This window comes from Vanessa tameamea, chromosome 7 (assembly GCF_037043105.1).
Source record: "Vanessa tameamea isolate UH-Manoa-2023 chromosome 7, ilVanTame1 primary haplotype, whole genome shotgun sequence".
NCBI lineage: Eukaryota > Metazoa > Arthropoda > Insecta > Lepidoptera > Nymphalidae > Vanessa > Vanessa tameamea.
In genome coordinates, this window is record NC_087315.1 from 547,468 (window position 1) to 567,763 (window position 20,296).

Here is a 20,296-nt window from a genome sequence, read left to right on the forward strand (position 1 = left end):
AATCGAATTTGATCAAATTTGGTATGAGGTAAGCTTAAACCCCAAGGGAGGACATAGGTTACTTTTTACAACTAAACCTACGATCATCCAAATAATACGACGGAACGCGGATACGGAACCGCGGACGAGGTCCAGTCCAGTCCTATATATATATGACGACTGCGTGGTCGAGTAGTGTGTGCACATGTGTATCGAGTCGATGTAGAAAAAGTTCATTAGTTTTCTATGTTGTCTTGGGTCTGGGTGTTTGTGGTACCGTCGTTACTTCTGATTTCCATAACACAAGTGCTTTAGCTACTTACAGTGGGATCAGAGTAATGTATGTGATGTTGTCCAATATTTATATGTATATATTACAAATCGGGATATAATTTTAACATCGCGAAATGTAATTTAATAGGACCCTTGACATTTAAAATGTATAGGGAAATTTCGACTTTGTGTTAATAAATCCTTACTGAAACAAAGTAGATGTTTCAGTAATAAAATTCCTGAACTCTTTAACTTTGTCGAATAAAACATTTTAATTTTGTGTTAAAAATAAAATTAGATCATAAGCTAGTATATTAATACAAAACTATCATAAATTATGTAATTGATAATATCTACATAATAATTATTAATGAGGTTAATTTCATCCAACAATTTCATCGAAACTCCTCATATTTTCCTAACGATATTATTCTTTACATCAGCGTTCGAGATGTTAATTAATGAGAATAGTTAAGCACCAGTACAGACAAGTGTTCTATTCACTGGACCATATCTGTATTCTATATAATAAATAAATTAAAAAGTAAATCTGACCCAATTTGTACAGCACCTTAGTTAAACTATCAACAACAGTACCACATCTATAGTCTATTCCAATCGATGAAGAAATAAAGATAAACAAACGTTTACGTATTTCATACGATTTGCTCAGCTATATTGTACACTAGTAATTCTTGATTGATATATATTTATTATAATATGTTCAACATCATTCCACTTAACTACTTCTACTCCTTCAATTTTACAGCGTCGTCAATGTTTAAAACGCAATTTCGAAAATCCATAATAAATATTACAGATTATTCAAGCTCAATTCAAGCTGACGTATACATTGTCAATTCTATGTTAAATGTTGTTTATTTGGCTTTCGTCCTCTCGTTGTTTGAATAGACTATAGATATTTCATTCAAGTCATTCTTACATCTGATTAGGAAAAACATTGTTACCGATGATTAGCAAAATCAAACAAAATATCAAAGTATCTATCAACATAGTCTTAGCATCAATTTGAGAGTCCGTGTTCCGAAAGCCGTATTGTAGCGTTTGTGTAATAACACAGTACACTATACAATCATGGCATATCAAAAGGTTAAAGTTAAAAAGAAGAACAACATTATTTTGAACAAAGTGTTCTGAATTTAATTGGACTTTGTTTTTTCATTATATTGCATTTCACAATAGCCATTCATCAAGAGCGAAGACCGTAAATCTCAAATTAGGAACATTGTAAAGTTTTATCGACTTCTAACGACCGCAGGTAAAGCTCGAATTTCTTAAAGAAAATACAATAGGCGACTAAAAAAAGTGTATATTACTTACGTAAAATTTCTTTGTTAGGATTTTTGTACTCGTTCCTTTCATTTTATACTTTATCTCGACTTAGTGACATTCCACGTGATTTGTAACAGCGATGTGCCATAAATTCAGAGAGTGACGTAATTGAACCGTTACGTTTTAAAAAAAAATTGGACAATACCGTTAGCACACTAAGGCCCATACATCATGCAGATACTAATACTTCAACGAAATAAAGAACAAACGCAAAAGTACGCTCTAGACAAAGTATAAAGAAATCACAATTGCCTATTTTGCGCAAAAACAAAGAAATTTGAAAATGTTCACACGGCGGGCGGTGAGCAGCGGCAAACGCAATGAAATTACGAACGAGACCCATTGTGACTTTTGTAAAGAAAGTCGGAACGAATTGTAAATCGGATCAGAATGCCCGGTGACGCCCATCGAATACGTCGAAACAATTGATGCCCCGTGTGGTTTCTGAATACCGAACCTCACGATTGTATGACGTTACAAAAGATGCCAAAACTCCATAGAGTTTAATAAATCCCAAATTTAAAAGAAGCTACCTCGGCTTATTATTCGGACTATAAATCAATTGGGCAGTGGAAGCAAATAAGATAAAAGATAACTTAAAAGAATTCCTCGCTGTCGAACAGCTGTGCGATGAACGACAGGGAAATACTTTGTCGTTTCTGACAAACTGCTTGTAAAGTATAATAAAACTATATAACTGACTATATATCGGATTTTCCTATTGTACATCGGAATTTAGATTGTGTTATTGTACGTTCCTACCACTCATTATTCTATCCATTTCTTTCTTTCTTGTATGTTCTGGAAAAATGTCTTTAAGTGTTCAGACATACTCTCTAATGGTATACTCTTAATAAAAAAATAATAATTCGAAAAGTATATTCGTTTAATAATAAGGCCAAATCTGAATTAATTCTCAGACAAATACACAATCTAAAAAAGCACTCAAATCTATTTGTGATGGGGCCGTAATTTAAACGTTCTACTTAAAGAAATATCCTCCCAAATACCTACTCTACTTTACATTTAGATTTAAGGCATTATACACCGCCCAAGATGCGCGAGTAACAGTATTGTTCGACAAAGCATTGTGCTGCCAATGACAGATAAGAGCAATGTAATGAGCTCTGCGACCTACAATGGAATCTCGCTAGAATGCCCCATGCGAGACTTCGTACATAAATTTAAATAAAACGATAATACCACTAACGATACCTATTACTATAAATCCAAACATATTATCATTTAACAATGTGAATATAATCATGCGAGTTAAATCTAATTTACCAAACAAGTAGACAAAATAAACGTAAGCGCATCAAATACTGGGAGGATAATCTTTTTCAAATGAGCTCGTTCCTGTTACGGTCGGTCGGCTGTTTGTATAAAATGTTGTACTCTTATATTAAACAAAACGAAAACGATTTCAAATACACTCGATTCTCGTTTCATTCGCGAATAAAGTCGCCATCGTAGCATGAGTCTGTACATCTCGAACAAAAAACCGAAGTGATAATCATTACAATTTAAAAGCGTGAACGTTTGAGATAATAATTTTTTCATGATAATTAACATTTTTATTGATTCGAACATCTTTTTTATTTATTTAATTGCTTTATTATATACCATAAAACGTTATCGGAGTAAATCTTAGCAATTATTATAGTTTTAGATAACAGGATTACAGTTAAAAATTACATCTCTTGTCACTTGCGCCAGTACCTACGTCCGCACAGCTGCCCGACTGGTTTGTCCACTTGTGCCGGATTGATTTAACGTAAACGCACGATCTCAACCTCTTTCGTCTGTATGCTCTCCTGGTACTTCATTATCGATTTATAAATCATCAATACCATCTAATAATTTTATTGAAAATTAATTGATTAATTTATATTCCATAATTTCTTTTATTATAATCAGATTCAAGTGGATGTTATATTGTATTATGGATATCAGATTTATTAATTATAAACTCTATTACTAAAATTCCTACATACTTGTTTTCAACTTTTAAGATATTTTGTGACATTTATTAATTATAAATTGTATAGATTAAAATCTCGATTTCATGTTAGATATTATGTGTATCATGATACATAAAAAATAATTAATTTATTGGTTGATTAGTCTGTGTTTAATTTGCTTAAGATAAAACTAGTATTAAATGACAGAACATTCTCCTTTATAACCTGGCTTTATCTTGGAATTCATTTAAACTATTTATCTATCTAGGATCTATATAAAATAGTATTTTTCTTCACAAGACAACAAACTAGTCTTGGTACTTTTATGTATTGCAACTAAGAGTCAATCAATAATTCTCATTTACTATTGACAATGTGAAACATACTTAAAAGCATATTATATTTTTTTATATACTTTTAAGCTGTTGATGTTTATAAATGAAGCTTGTTGAAAAACTATTATGGTATAATTCATGGGTAACAATTGCCATATATGTGGAATAAATCTGAGGTCATGAGATTGATTCAAATAGTAAGAAACATAAAGAGATTTTTATACACAAAAAGTCATATCATTTATATATTTATATCATATATATTCATAAATAATGTATATTATTATTATATAATTGGTTGTATTGCATTATGTAATTAATGTCAGAGGACTGTATTATGTAATTACTTTATATAATTAGATTATTAAGTAATTAATTATGATACTAATGACAAATTTAATAGTAAATATATACATTCAAGTTTGATAAGTAAAAAATTCAGATTTTTCTTTTTGTACTTGAGACTGTTGGGTAATATTGTCATTTAACAGAATATAAACAAACATGGGACATTTATATTGTATATGTTGTAAAATATAATTGCTAGCAATTGTCTATTGCCATAAAAAATGTGTTTTTTTAGCAACTTTTTAATGTACTTGAGTATATTCACCATGAGTAATAAAATAACAAAAAAAACGATTTCTTTTTTAAATAAAAATAATATGATTTGTTATTGGAACAGACTATGGTTTAATTCATAAATCATAATAATGTTAAAATTTACTTGTACAACTTAAAACATTCAGTAACTAAACATTATGTTTTGGTTAACAAATAGTTAGTTTAATTAAAAGTTTCCTGTGAAAATATAAACATTTTTAAGAATATCGCAAGATACATACCTGATATAGAGAACTGATGAACCATTTACAATTCTCCTCCAACCAAGGGGCACAGTTATTGTTTGTGGAAATTCACTATGCACATTCCTCACGTCAGGCGTCTCTGATGACTGAGGAAGTACAGACGATGGCAGCACTGCCAGCACCACACCGTCAGCTGTCCGGACAAGCTGTGGTGCACTACCACCATCTCCTTCACTAACTATCGACCTACTCACACCGATTTGCTGATTCAGTATATTTATGCTCTGATTCACAATAGATTGATGTGACACACTTTGTTCTAACAACTGGTAGTTCACAAAACTCTTCCCTACAGATAGCTCTCGCTCACCGGTGTTCATTCCATCATTATCACCACTTTGCACCACACCATTATCATTGAACTGGGCCTGACCATGCACTCCTATTGGTAACATAGATGGCATATTATCACTCACAGGACCACATCTTGTCTGGTATGCACTTAACTCTCCTATCTGCAATGGTAACCTAACATTGTATGAATCTAAGTTACTCCATTCGGGATTCTCACAGTCCGTCTTCACAGCTGTACTGCTCGGCCTATCAATAGCCTTATTATCATCATTTCTCATACAATTCTCTTTCAGATAAGATTGTGTAGCAGTGAAATATTCGTCCCGGTGTGCTGTGATGTTCTCTGATGACTCGAAAGAATTTAGTTTGGCTTCAGAATCATTAAATGGCTTATAGTAAACTGTACCAGGTGTGCTTCCTTGGTCGTTTTGTTCAATTTGCTGTCGATAGAGCGTGTTCCTGGGGAGAGCGAGATGCTGAGACACGTTGTCGTGGAGGTAGAGCGTGTCAAGCGGTGGATGGGTCTGCGGCGGCGGGTCTGGGCCCGCGGCGGCCGCCTCTAGCTGGCGCGCCTCCGCCACGTACACCAGCACGCGCGGCGCGCCAGCCACGCCCGCTCGCGGCGCGGCCACACTCGCCGGCTTGCCGGACATCTCGTACACACATCACACGCCACATAAGCCACCCGATTACTAGCTGAACGCGACCAACCGATAATCTGCCGATGTACCAGCAGACGAAAAGTGATACCACCTTGCATCGCTTTCCACCCTCCGATCATCGCTCGATGCCCTCACTTTGTTCCAGAACCACTGCACCATCCTCGATTATTCGTTTCTTGTGCATTAATGTCATCAATCTTATCTTAATTGTTTTATGGCGGGCAAAACAAACAGGGTCTAATAGTTTTATGGTGGAGCCTTTTTCGGCCCCATTTTATAAAAAAATAGGTCATAAAACGTTTAGAATCACTTTTCACTACTGTATTTTAAATCATTTAGAATCCATATTGACACTTGCAAATGTAAAAAGGTCACAAAATGAAAAATATTTTCTTCATCTTTAATGTAAGACAAGTTCCACGAACTTTATAATATTGTTTTTGTATGTCGTTTTTAATACTATAACACAAATTATTGTTTTTCATTAACACTAAAAACACAAAAAAAAATCTGGGATTCGCAATGCGATGCCATCAAAGTGAAACACTGTAAAGAACAACGAATGAAATCACCCCAGCTATGATATACGACTAACAGTTAAAGGTAGTTAAAACTATTTCTTCTGAATGTTCCTCTATAAGCTTTACGATCAGTTGGGTTATAATAAAGTTATGGCTACCTAGTACAGATAAAAGAACCAATAAAATCCTGTAAATATTGTTGCTGTCCTACATCTGATTGGTTAAATTTACTGTTTCTACTTTAAGTACTGGCTATAATGAAACTACATCGGGAGAGACAGGGATAAAAAACAAAAAAGTGTTTTGCTTCTTAAGACGGCAACAACGCGAACTAAAATGCATTTGAACTGCTTTATCGACATTAAAGCTAAGAATACAATATTTATAGGTTTTTCGGTAGCTTATGTGGTGGCTGAAAATTTTCAAATATATTTTATTAAAAATGTTACTATTACTTTAAGAATACACATGAAAAAAATAAATGTTTTTATGTAGACGTTAGTGTAAATTCGAACAAATAATATATTAAGGAATGATAACATATAAGAACCGTATTTATCTCAAAAGTATACATGGATGAAAAACATATCATTTTAAAATTCGATAGAATTAATAAATCATTCAATAAAGTCTTATTATTTATATTTTGACAACACTCATATGATACGTGAATTTAAAAAAATGCCATACATTTTATCATTTTTTACATTACGACATTTGTGACTTATACTTAATAGTAATTGAAATGCATAATAAAAAGAGAGATTTTCGTTATTTATCGCATAAATTTGACCTAATAACAGACTTAAACTTTCCTAATGATACTGAGCTTCCTTAGTACTATTTTTCATAAATAATTCGCCTGTTGAAGCAATGTAAAAAGACGAAAATACTTATTTTATGTGTAGGTTTAGTTTGCCTTGGTAAAATTATGATCATATTACATAACATATAGTTAAATTAAATGGTTACAGTGCTAATTGTTACAGTGACCAAAATCTGTTCAATGTTACTTTGTTTATAAATACTATATTATGTATTTAGAGAATAATGACTATCAAATGGCAATACTATTATAAGTGTCAATTGTAAATATCAATTCAAACTTCAAACTTCAAAGCAGAATGTGTGTGAATGTTATTTTTGAGCCTGCCAATTGTGTGTTTTAGGTTATAACTTCTTTTTACGAATTGATTATACTAATTCTGTCTTTATTATTATCTATATTTTTAAAATATATAATATACGTTACAATGAAACGCAAAGTTAAAGATTTAGATGACGAGGAAAGCAGGTAATTTGATTGTTTTTATTTTTCTCTATTGTCGTTATGAAATAATAACTACTGAAATTTGATGTTACCGACTTACATTAATATTCTATTATTAATAAATTTCAGGCTGTCATCGTTGTTGTTTAATAAATCAAAAAAATTCGTTGGCAATCTCTCAACGTCTGTGAAAACTGAAAACGATTTGGATTTGAAACCCGCATGGATTGACGACGATGATGACCAGTTCGGTGTTGATATTATTCCTGGGACAAAGAGCAAAGCTCTTTATGTTCAGAAACTTAAAACAAAATATGAAACGTTGATAGGGACTCCAAGTTGGGCTAAAGTATCAAATGCATCTAGCGACAATCAAAAGTCAGAAGAAATACTGCGCACTGTAGGCCATTTGCAGAAACCAAAATCAAAAGGCCTTCGAAAAGATAATCTAGAATTCAAAACATTTCCGAAAGTTAATTCAGAGACTGGTAACGAAGGTCCACGAATTTCTACTGTTGTTTTTCATCCTAAGATCAGTGTTGTACTCGTAGCTGGGCAATCTGGTATTGTTTCACTCTTCTCTATTGGTGGTGATGTCAATAACAAACTACATAGTTTTAATTTAAATAAATGGAAGGTTATAACTGCTCAGTTTACACCCGATGGCTCAGAGGCATTTATTGCATCAAAATTTCAACACAACTACTGTGTTTACAATCTTGTTAAAGCTGAACCTAAATTAGTTCAGTTACCAAAAGTAATAAAGAAGCCAAAATTATTTAAGTTATCTCCAGATGGCAAATATATAGCTGTTAGTGATGGCTTGGACGAAGTATTCATAATTTGTGCAAAGTCTAAAGAACTGTTGAGATCATTGAAACACAATATGAATGTTGAATCATTGATATTTAGCCATCATTCTGAATTACTTTATTGTTATGGTGTTCAAGGAGAAGTTACAGTGTGGAATCTATCAACATATAGATCAGTTCAGAAGTTTTATGACAATGGCTGTGTTACAGCATCCTGTATAACAATGAGCGATTGTGGGCAGCTTTTAGCTACTGGAAGTGGTGAAGGAATTGTTAATATATATGAAACAAATAATTTAACTACAAGAGAACCATTGCCGCTTAAAACAATTTCAAATCTGACAACTAAAATAACAAATCTTAGTTTTAATCCTACGTCAGAGATCTTATCAATGTCATCAAGCTACCTACCAAATGCAGTAAAGCTTGTACACATACCTTCATATCATGTATTCCAAAATTTCCCAAATCAAAATTTGCAACACGTCGAGGCAGTAAACTTTTCACCTCACAGTGGTTATTTGGCTCTCGGTAATAATAAGAGTTGTGCCTATTTGTACAGATTGAAATATTACAAGAATTATTAGAATATAATTGCTGAATTTGTAAACAGCATAAGTATGGTGAGTGTAATCACCATAGATCATTGACTCTTGGGTATTCTGGGTAACCTGTTAGTAAAATGTAAGGATAAGTTGAATAATTTACAAGTGTTTTAACTTAATGTGTAGTGCAGAGCAGAGCCACAAAGATCAATGGTGATTATGTTACTAATTTTATGTCTGATGTACATTCTGCAAACAAGAATTATTCCATATTGTTGCTTTGGTTAAAAATTTTTTTGTGTCAATATACCATTAAAATATATTTTAAAAAACTATACAACTCATCCTTAGATATCATTGATGTTTTACTAAGGTAATAAATAAATGAAAGCCGAAAATGATTTTTATTGAAATGGCATTGTTGCTGTTATAATAACATGGGCCCAATATGTTCCAATAGTGTTTATGGTGTTCACCTAAAACTTTTTACAGAACACTTTTGTATGGCATATTGTTGGTATTAAATGTAGCAGTTATTACATTCAAAATTGTTTTATCTCAAAATTAACAGACTCAACCATTTCTCTGCCGTTAGGCACTAAAAATGGTGCCCCTATTAAGCTTTTATTAACATTTTTTTAAAAAACAAAATGACTTATTTATAGTGAAAAACTATTATAATATTGTGTTTTTAATTATACATTTTTGGAAGATAATTGTTTCCCTAGTGTAATTATAGTGCTGGGTGTAGTATATGTATATAATTATTTATTTTATACATAAAATTTTATACCTTATTATAATATTGCAGCATTATCACATATTGAAAGTAACACAATTGTTTTTTTAAACTATTTAAACGTAAAATTAGTTTGATTAAATCGTAATGGATTTATGACAACTAAGTATTAATTAATATTAAGGATGTTTAATTTCATTAAGCATGTGAAAACTTAGGTACTTATCCAGATCATTTTATTATTTAAGTTTGGTCACCAAATATTTTACATTTGAACAAAATCTGTTCCTGTTAGTGTGGTCCATATTAATAAAACAGTAATTATTTTATAAGTTACGACATTTATTGTTAGTAGAATTCATTTAATATAATTATTTTTCCTCTCCTTTTTGTAAGGCTTATACAAGTAAGGCTGTTTTTTTCCAAGATTTAATTTCGTACATCTTTTGTTTTCTTATTGTGATAAACGCAAATAATATAATATAATAATTAGGAATCATGTAATTTGGAATGAATTGAATTGAATTTGCATTTAACAAATGTTATGTGTTATTGTAATTTTATTTACAGCAATACAAATTCTTGATTTCGTATTATGACTAGTCGAGATAAATTCTCTCGATAGCTATGTAAACTATAAGTGATATAAAAAATTGACCCCATCCACAACACAATTTATTATCACAACAGTATCTACAAAGTACAACCCAAGCAAAGCATACAAATAACAAATCATAACACTATTGTTTCGGTTATCACCGAAAGATGGCGTGACGTGACAATTGACATTAAGAATTTAAACACATTTTTATAAATTAAATACATGTTATAATAATTATGTATACTTGGATTTTTAAATGTTTAAGTGAAAAAATTATTATAGGAATAGTGTTGCTTATTAATTAGACGTTTTAGAAGAATATTCATATAATTGAAGAAATACGTGATTAAAATTTAAGTTTATGTTATAGATGAAGGTGATGATATCAAATTAAATTTTTACAAAATGTAACATATCATCTTCATCCACTTATGTCTTCAATTTTTTAATTATATTTTCCTTAAAATTCCATTGACCTTTATCTTTCTAAATACGATGTTAGCTTAGATCACCCCAATTTGCACTGTTGCCTCAGGCGTCATAAGATATAAAAATAGGTATTAAGTTTCTGACTGCCAGTCAACTGTCAAGTGTCTTCCGTCGGAACTCGGAAGTAAACAGTATAATTTAATTAAAACTACAGGATCAGGAAGGAAGCTTATAATTTATAGACTCTAGTCAAAGGAAAAATCTTTGAGTATCACAGTAAACAAATTCTGGGTATAAAACAATAAAACTAATAATTTCAACACTGAACAGTTATAAACAATAAAAAAAAATAGAATACAGGGAGATTTGCTTTCGAACTCTTAACAGTAAATTGCGAGAAAACTGGTATCGTAAAATGGAAGTGAAATTTAGCAAATGCTTGAAATAATGTACTGATGCGAAAACCGTTTTGTGTTGTTGGGTGTTTCATAATTAATAAAAATCATAATAACTACACAGATAAATAATACTTACTATGTTTTTAACAGTCTCAAGAGGAAAGTCTTGCTATAAACGTTTCCTCCTTAGAATTACAATAATATAAGTGAAGGATAATCGGAGTTTGTTGTTGTTGCAGCATGCGGTGTCATTAATCCCAAAACTTTTAAGAAGAAAATATGATTAACTATGTTCATACCTAGTTAATTTTCATACTAAGTGCTGAAGATAATCTGCACTTTCACTGATTGTTCTTCGAAGACTTCACCATCATCGGTGGTGCTGCGCTCGGTATTTTTACACCTCTTAGACTCTGGATTAAGACGAACCTGCGGAAACTCAACATTTGATTGATTCTTCAATTTAAATTTACATGTAGTCTTTGAATTATAGTTGAAGTATAAATATAATTATATCTGATAACATGTAAAATACACTAAAAATATAAGTCCAAATAATATTTGAGCGCTTAAAGAGTGTTAACAATATTTTATATTTTTCTGACAGAGGCTATTTTCACACTCAAAATTATCTTTACTGGGCTGCAGACTATTACGTTTAAAACATGAGAAACCTCTGCATTCCTCGACCCCTATTTCTTTGACAGCCTATAAGGGCAAAATGTATCATTAAGTTCCGACATACACATGTTTCAAATATTTTCCTTTCGCAACTGCAAAAAAATCCTTTAACCGAGTGACATGGTATAACAAGACGGGCAATATGCCATACATCTAATCACTCATTGGTCGTCTTAAATGAAATATTTATAGGGACACTCATATCGCGCTGATGTTACCTCGTTAATGCATGGTCAATCAAAGTTTTTCTATGATACATTTACCATGATTGCTCATTTGAAGTCCTCTGGGAAGATATGGCTGCTATTCCAAGTTTATTTTTTAACTTTTAACTACCACCTTCAATGGACATCCACAATACCAAGTAGCTTAAAGTCTCTTTGCCGGCCTTTAAGCTATGAGTTGGCTTTTTTCATGAAGTTTCTCAAGTCCTATCGGTTTGGAAAAACCGTCGTCAGAAGTTGGTTGGACAGTGGTTGTGCGAGGCAGAAAGTGCCTTAAAAATAAAGCTGTTGTTAATTTTAGGACATCTAGCTGGTGCGGGCCATGTTAAGACGGCAACGAATATCACTATCCCATCTCACCCCCTGGGGGGGGGCGTTAAAGTTGTCCCGAGCGAATATTTACCGGAGAACGGGCAGCAGCGTATTTTTTTAATACTGTGATCACGTTACTGCGATTGCCAACCCACCTGCCGAGCGTGGCGATAATGGCATAACCCCCAAATGAACAACGTAACAAAACTGGCCCCTAGTTCCCGGCAGCCCTGCTATTCCGAACTTTGGTAGCGGTGGGCCATGGAATACCAAAAATTCCCGCCAAAGACCGTGTTACCAACACCGACGATTTCTGGTCCTGGCAACTTATAATCGAACTGGAGGAAGTACTGAGCAGATTACACTGGGATATCATAGGATTATCTGAAGTCCTATGAGAGGGGGAGGACACGATAATCTTGAAGTATACGAAATAAATTCTTAAATTACCTATAGTTAAATATTTATCGATTATTTACACTGCGTTTTGTTGGGTTAGAACAGAACTTGTTTTCCGCATATTAATCGTTACATATACATAGGTAATCATTTCACCTACAAACGATAATAGCTTAAAACCTGTAATGTATGACATCGGACACTTAGTATCTTTTATATGTGGACCCAGGAAGTCCACCCAAGGTCACGGTCGAATATTTCGAAACATTAGTATTATAATTGCAATAAACGAATCTTTTGACTATTAGCACTTCCTGTTTATATACGATTTGTTTACAATTTATTTCATTTAAAGAATTTATATATTTAATTGTTAGATGATAGCTTCGGAGAGGAATAAATAAGCGCTATTTATGTTTTCGGAAGTTGTATAACATTTATTTAGACCACAAAGTATTTCGTGTGAGCTTTAAATCGAAGTAGATTTTTCGGTTTTACGAAGGTCATTGTGTCATATAATTGTGTTTTAAGGTCAACATTGTCGCTGAAATAACAAACAACCTTTACTTTCGTTTTTTCCCATTCAAAAATTTGTCACAATTTTTTTTTAAATTAATATTTGGTCGGATTTTCCTCTACCGCACCACTTAAACTTTTAACTTTTTTTATGATATATGTTGTCGGACAGACAAATGGGCCACCTGATGGTGAGTGGTCACCATCGCCCATAGACATTAGCACCATCAGAAATACTTCGCGTCTATTCAAAAGATTTTTTAGGAATTTCGAAACCTATGACTGGTTTTATTTTGATTCTATTTCATTGTAAACTGCAAAACACTCAACTACATTTGGCGCCAAAGTGATGAATCTTTATTTAAATGAAATTATTAATCTTAAATAATTTACTTCATTATTTTTTTATATATATAAAGCCGTAGCACCGCTCTCTAACTGACCAGTACCTTTTTTTCTGCTCTCTAAAATAATTCTTCAGTAAATTGCAATCAAGAATCCTCTATAATTTTCTTCACGGCTAGAGCTCTTCAAATTGAGACCATAACGGACTTTTTATGTGCAGCCATCATCCCATAATCACTGGAACAAAAATCGGCTTACGCTATTAATCAGCAATATTAACCATCCCTTACATATCCAACGCGCTATCAAACATGGGAACTAAGATGTTATGTCCCTTATGCCTGTAATTACACTGGCTCACTCTTTCAAACCGGAACACAACAATATGTCAGTTATATATATCACTTAAATAATTAATCCGTATCAACTACGAGATGCGATTTCTTAGAAGATGGCTTTAATTGACGAAGGAAAGCGAAGTCGGTTTGAGGAGAAGAAAATAAGTAAAAAAAAAAAAAGGAAAGAATTTACGAGTCTCGCGCTTGATCGGTTTTACACAAGGTGTACAATATATATTTTATCTATGCAAATGTAGCAACTCAATTAAAAAAAAAATAACGCACTTTCCGTGGTACTAAAAATGTTTACCTTTGCACGACCTTCGCTGTGGTCACTCACGAGCGAGTATCATAACAATCATTCATGCAAACTCGATACGGTTTTACCCAAGACATTTATTGGTGTTCACGATAACGGAAGATTCCTTCAAAGAGGCGGTCAATATTTCCATACATTTATGACAATTGTGAATGTGATTTTTAATTTATGCATTTTATGAGTTCTGATTAGTTTTGGGGAATGTAAATCAAAGCATTATTTAGACAGTGTACTTATTAAAGGTTGTGGCCTTAATAATATGGTTCCGTCTGCTTTACGCAGTTCTCTTATGATTTCGTCATTGCCCGGAGCTTTGCTGTTTATAAACTGTTGTTCAGCTATTGTTTTTCTATTCATTTGAACCCAGGACTTTGGGTATACAATATAAAATTCAAATTGTTATTTTCTCGTCCAATTTCGTTTATTTTAGAGGTTGTTTATAGAATTGACACTATTGACGTATTACCAATTATCACTTCACAAGGTTCACAGTTACGTGGCTTAAGCGTTTTTTATTAGACAATGACGGTCGGGAAAAAGACGAGTAAATATTTACCAGACTGATGTAAATAAGAGATGACACAAGTGTTCTATTGTCAGCTTATTTTAAAATATCATGAATATAACTTGGCATTTATTTATACACAAGTTGAAAATCATGTTTATCATAACCACAGTCTAAATTTAAAGCGGGGGAAACTGCCAAGCGGATTCACTTACATAATAATATTATATACTAAAACCTGATACAATAGGAAATGCATCTTCTAATATATATTTTATGTATATTGGTTTTGTAATATTTTCACAGGCACTACAAATAAAGATCTCCTATATACATATATAAAAGCGAAATACCATTCAATGATTAATCACGAAATCTCAGAAACTATAACACTAAATTCGCTTAGTACGGATTTTACGAAAGTCCACCCCTAAGGGAGCAAAACGGGAGTTGGAAGTTTGTGTTTTATAAATTTCACGCGGGTAAAGCCGCAGGTTCAGCTAGTTTATTAATATAATTTAATTATTGTTTTATTGACAGCGTAAATAAATTTGCAAATACCAAATTGGATTTGTATAAGCCCATCTATGTAACTACCGGCATAAGGGACATAACATCTTCGTTCCTAAGTTTGGCGGCGCATTGTCAATGTATGTAATGGTTAATATTTCTTACTGCGCCAATTTCAGTGATAATGTGTTATATTCTTGTGTCTTTTGTCCAAAGGCACACTTCAAACCGGAATACAGTTATATAAATTATTGCATATTGCTGTTTTTACAATTGATGAGAGAGTTGTACCTAAACGAGTTCTATAATTGGCTTTAGAATGCTCAGCCTGAATATTAACAATTACTATCGCCTCCAAATCATTTTGACAGAAAATATAAGATAAAGTTTACGACTCAACAAGGTCAATAAACCCTTACTGGGGCATGCATGTTTTTATAACAAAATCACGCAGACAAACTTTATTTTTTTCCACTCCATAAATTTAAACGGGCAATACCGATTCGATAAAAGATTACTTATGACCTTACTGAAGTGTTAATTATAAAGTAACTTTTTCTCTTTCTGTCTCCAGCAGTTGGATAATCGAGAGAAGAAGACGGAGCATTTTGTAAATATAAAATACTATACAACGTTTCTTTATGCAAGATATACTATACCAGATCTATTTTAATTCTTAAAGGATTTACTAAGTTTCTTAGTTGAATCTATTCTGAATCTGTGTTAACTTAGCTTAATAATATAAAACAATGAGTTCGAGGCTTGAGTTTGAGGCTTCTTTTTCCTTAACAATATAAACTTGTAGATACAATGGTTATTTAAATACTTAAACCTATATTTAACTATTAATAACTTCCTTACATATTATTTATTAACTCGTGAAACTTTAACCTAAGGTCAGTTCATGGAAGTGGGGAGCGTAACGAGTGGAATACTTTGAGTTAACATGCATTTTTAAATTAACTATGTATATCCGCTTATTATTAAATACGATACGAATAATCAATACAATAATCATTTTTAAAGTATGCAAGCTATTATTCAATTTAGTCTTCCTACATGTAAGAAAAGCTAGCAAATGATTCTGACAATGAATATTTTCTCTAATTGTGAAGATTTGTTTGAAGTTTTCTTTCTCGCATCTGAACCTGTGATCAATAATTAATATTCATTATTGTTAATGACTGACCAATCTTAATCCCCAGCAATAAATTATTAATTTAAAAATCAATGAAGTATGATCCTTTTTTTGTTGGTTTTAATTAAAAATTTAATTTATGTATAGTCACAAGAGGTCACAAACTACAGTCAAGAGGCGTATGTTTTTATTTAGTTCTATATTTCAAAGTTTCGATATATTATTCATAGAATTTATTTGCCACGAAACATCTAAGTGATTATCCGGAAATACTCGTAAAAATCGTAAAATAGATGTTTAATAATTAGTTTTTTATATTTATATATATTAGTTCCGTAATGTATGAAATTAAATAAGTTTTTTTTTGTTATTTTGCTTTACTTAACTTGATGATTTGTTTTAAATATGATAATGTACTGTTTTCTATCATTTCTAATAAGTTGAAATATTATTCCTTAAAAAATGAAAAAATAAATATTTGAATAATGACTGTGAATTCTTCGTTTTTTTGTACTAATTTAAGCAAGCATAACTCTTTATAATTCTGTTTTTTAATAACGGCTATTATATTTTACGGCTATTATTTTGTTTTGTAAATAATTAGTGTATTTTTTATAAATTATTATACTGTGATAGTTGATTATATATAATGACTTGATGTCGAGTGGTCATTTCCACCCATTAACTTTGTTCGAATGAACTATATAAAACATTCCTTAATGCGGTTTCAAACATGGGATCTAAGAAGTTATATCTCGTTTGCGTGTAATTACCCTAGCGCACTCTTCAACTAGTTTGAAGTTAAAGATAATTGAATTGTAAATAATAGGCACCGACGAAGTGGTACCCTACCTCATGGTATTTAAATCAAAAACAGGAGTTGTCTGATGTCACCTCCCATTCAAATAGCACCTCATTATTTTTACAATATTAACCTTGAATTGGTTGTACAGAAAGACGTATGTACATAATGATTATCATACGATTGACATAAAGTCGCCTTCTGAATTTATACGGCCATTCCCAAATCCAAGCACGGTATGATTCACTTGTAATGTAAGGCTTGCCTTCAAGATAACGACGTGTAAGTTATGAAAAACATAAATCGAAATATTGATTCATTTATTCGACCTAGAGACTTGAAACATTCCGGTAACTGTTTCTATATAGTTGTTAAGAGGGTTTTTCTGAAGGACTCTCATCATCAGTTTTAAGGTTATGTTTTAAGTATTAATGAGTTTAATTATTGGAAATATATATGTATCGTAACGTGTTTAACTTTAGTACTAGTATTTTTTTGATGATATTGGTAGGCCGATTGGCAAATGAGCCACCTTATTATTATCATCATCAATATTAATCATTGCCCATATTACCAATTCATCACCAACCGGGAGTTAAGATGTTATGTATCTTGTGCCTTACATCGGTGTACTTACACCGGGTCACTTAACCTCCAAACCGGAACACAACAATGCAAGTATAATAAAATACACGATGATTGGGTGGTACTGAACCAGACGGGCTTACACAAAACGCCGCCACTAAGTCCAGATGTATTTGAACATACTAATTATATAAGTTATAATTATTGTATTTAACTAACATGACTGTATTTTTAGATGTTGAAAAAGAGTAACTATTGTTTTTCTCGCCGGTTCTTCTCGGTAGAATCTACATTCCGAACCGGTGGTATCTTTGCTTAAAATAGTTTGTTAAATGACGATTCAAAAGTGCTTGTAAAAGCTTGCTTGAATAAAGTATATTTTGATTTGTTTGATTTGATTTGATATAATGTGTATTTATCTATGATGTCAGCACCTAATTCTGAAGGTGCAATTGAATAATAAGTTTCTTTGTTTATTAATTTGTATTCGAAATTCATCACGTTTTTGGCGGTAGAGGAAAATATCATCAGGAAACTGGATGCCGCATGTAATTCTGCCATGTGTTTCCGGTGTTGTAACACTTATCTTTTCCTATTAAAGGGAAAAGCCATTTTCTAAGCAGGGTAAAGTTTATAGGTTACTTAATAGATTAAACTTCCCCTTAAAAAGGGAGGAGGCAAAACCGTTGGATCAATAGGCTGTTTCTTTATTTTATAGACTTGAGTGACCAGTTGCGGAAGTATAGCGAAAACGGGCGATTTCCTTTTGTTTTTAATGTTGTTTTTTTCTTGTAATATATTATAATTTCTCCACACACGTGCTGTCTGCGCCATCGTTATACCATTTTATTTATAAGTTTAATTTTATTTTTTTCTTTTAATGTGTCGCTTTGTATTGTCAGAATCATTATCTGAATATTTGGTTCGCAAATTGATGTCAAAATGGCTACGACAATTACTTCTTCATTGACTTGAAGTTCGTCTTTTGTTAATTTAGTAGTGTGCCATGGTTTTATTAGTCTTTGTGGTATTTAGGATTATACAGCGGAACTGGATGGCTTTAGTTGATATTGGGGCGTCAGAATTTTTATTCATTATGATTCATTAGTAGTTCGAAGTTAAGTAAGGTCGAATTCATGAAACCAGTCTATTTTTCAAATATAAATTTATTACATATTATTATAATTAATTTTATAATACTTATTAATATTAAATAATTCGTTAAATCAATAAATATCATCCTTCTAGATGAAATATTTTAAAGTACAGTTATAACACCAAAACATATTTTCACGAAATAATAGTTTTAAAATCATATTATTATTCCTCTCACGTGACCTTAAATGTTTTATTTCTGTCCTCAGTAATTACACTGGGTCACTCCTTTACCGGTAATACAATGTAAATATTGTACATCACATGAATATATCTGAATAATTCATTTACTCTTTATTTGTATGTAGTTATATTTAAATTGCTAATTGGTTGAAATGTATAAATAATGGTGAGACGATTAAAAGTGTATTGTTTTGTATACGTAATTAATATGTGAACTTTACCTCTTCATTTGCAATGGTTTTTACTTAATGTGTTGTACAGTAAAGAGTATTTGTATACATTCACAGTCTGAAAATTTCCTACTGCTGGGCTAAGGCGGCCTTCGTGGATATGGTTTGGAGTATATTCCACCACGCTGCTCCAATGCGGGTTGGTGGCAGAATTTCGTTGAAAATAGACACATGCAGGTTTCCTCACGATGTTTTCCTTCAACGCCGATCACGAGATGAATTATAAACACAAATTAAGCACATGAAAATTCAGTGGTGCTTGCCTGGGATTGAACTCGCAATTATCGATTAAAATGCACGCGTTCTAACCTCTGGGCCATATCGGCTCAGTACTTGTATCAGTGTGTGTAATTAATATGTCCTGACCGACTTCGTCGCGGCGCGGCGGTCAATCTCAAATACGAGACTGGGAGATGTTAAGTGTGTCAACAAACTCAAGTGCATCCGACAATAATAATTAAAGTTCAAATCCAACTATATGATAGTCAGTACTTTGTCTGTTGTTTGAAAGTATTGTACTGCACTGTACTGCTGAAATTTGCGTGATTGAAAGTACCTACTTGGTGACAGGGTTTTGTGCAAGCCCGCCTAGGTAGGTAGCACCCTCACATCAAAAAATCTACTACTAAACAGTAAGTAAGTAAGTATTTTTGTGTTGCGCCTTCAAGGTCTAAGTCAGTGTAACAGGTACATACAATAGACAGAATGTCTTAACTCCTATGGATGTTGGCGTATTGGTTGGTGTATCCATACACATGGTTAGTATATTTCTCATACCATCAGGTGGCCCATTTGCCAAACACTACGTAAGCTAAAAAAAAAGGAAGGTAAAACCCGAACCTTATGATACAGGGCCATCCCATTCAGTGATTATATTATACAACATTTAATTATTATTAATACAATTTTGATATTAAAATTTCATTCGTTCATTAAACGGGGATGTAGCTCAGTGGTAGAGCGTTCGCTTTGCATGTGAAAGGCCCCGGGTTCGATCCCCGGCATCTCCA

At 32.3% G+C, this 20,296-nt stretch overlaps 2 protein-coding genes and 1 non-coding gene across 5 annotated transcripts in view; 2 read left to right on the forward strand and 1 right to left on the reverse strand.

Moving 5' to 3' along the window:
* The window catches only part of LOC113392194 (uncharacterized), a 71,856-nt gene extending 65,389 nt beyond the window's left edge, over positions 1-6,467 (reverse strand). For 2 of the 3 annotated variants that reach the window (XM_064215442.1, XM_064215443.1), the window contains exon 1: positions 4,750-6,464. In XM_064215442.1, the coding sequence (XP_064071512.1) occupies positions 4,750-5,720 (971 nt within the window). In that variant the 5' untranslated portion in view covers positions 5,721-6,464. Of the gene's footprint in view, positions 1-4,749 lie in introns of all 3 variants that reach the window. The other variant, XM_064215441.1, reaches the window with a different exon arrangement.
* Positions 6,468-7,362: 895 nt separating this feature from the next.
* On the forward strand, positions 7,363-9,014 carry Wcd (wicked). The gene is made up of 2 exons (XM_026628518.2): positions 7,363-7,544; positions 7,650-9,014. The coding sequence occupies exons 1-2, from the start codon at positions 7,504-7,506 to the stop codon at positions 8,917-8,919; spliced, it is 1,311 nt and encodes a 436-aa protein (XP_026484303.2). The 5' UTR covers positions 7,363-7,503; the 3' UTR covers positions 8,920-9,014.
* An 11,210-nt stretch (positions 9,015-20,224) lies between these two features.
* Positions 20,225-20,296, forward strand: Trnaa-ugc (transfer RNA alanine (anticodon UGC)). The gene has a single exon. It is a non-coding gene; the product is annotated as a tRNA-Ala (tRNA).

Coding starts and splice junctions, on each gene's coding strand:
- Wcd (XM_026628518.2), top strand. CDS start 7,504: ATGAAACGCAAAGTTAAAGATTTAGATGACGAGGAAAGCAG. Junction 7,545..7,649: donor TTAGATGACGAGGAAAGCAG/GTAATTTGATTG, acceptor AATAAATTTCAG/GCTGTCATCGTTGTTGTTTA.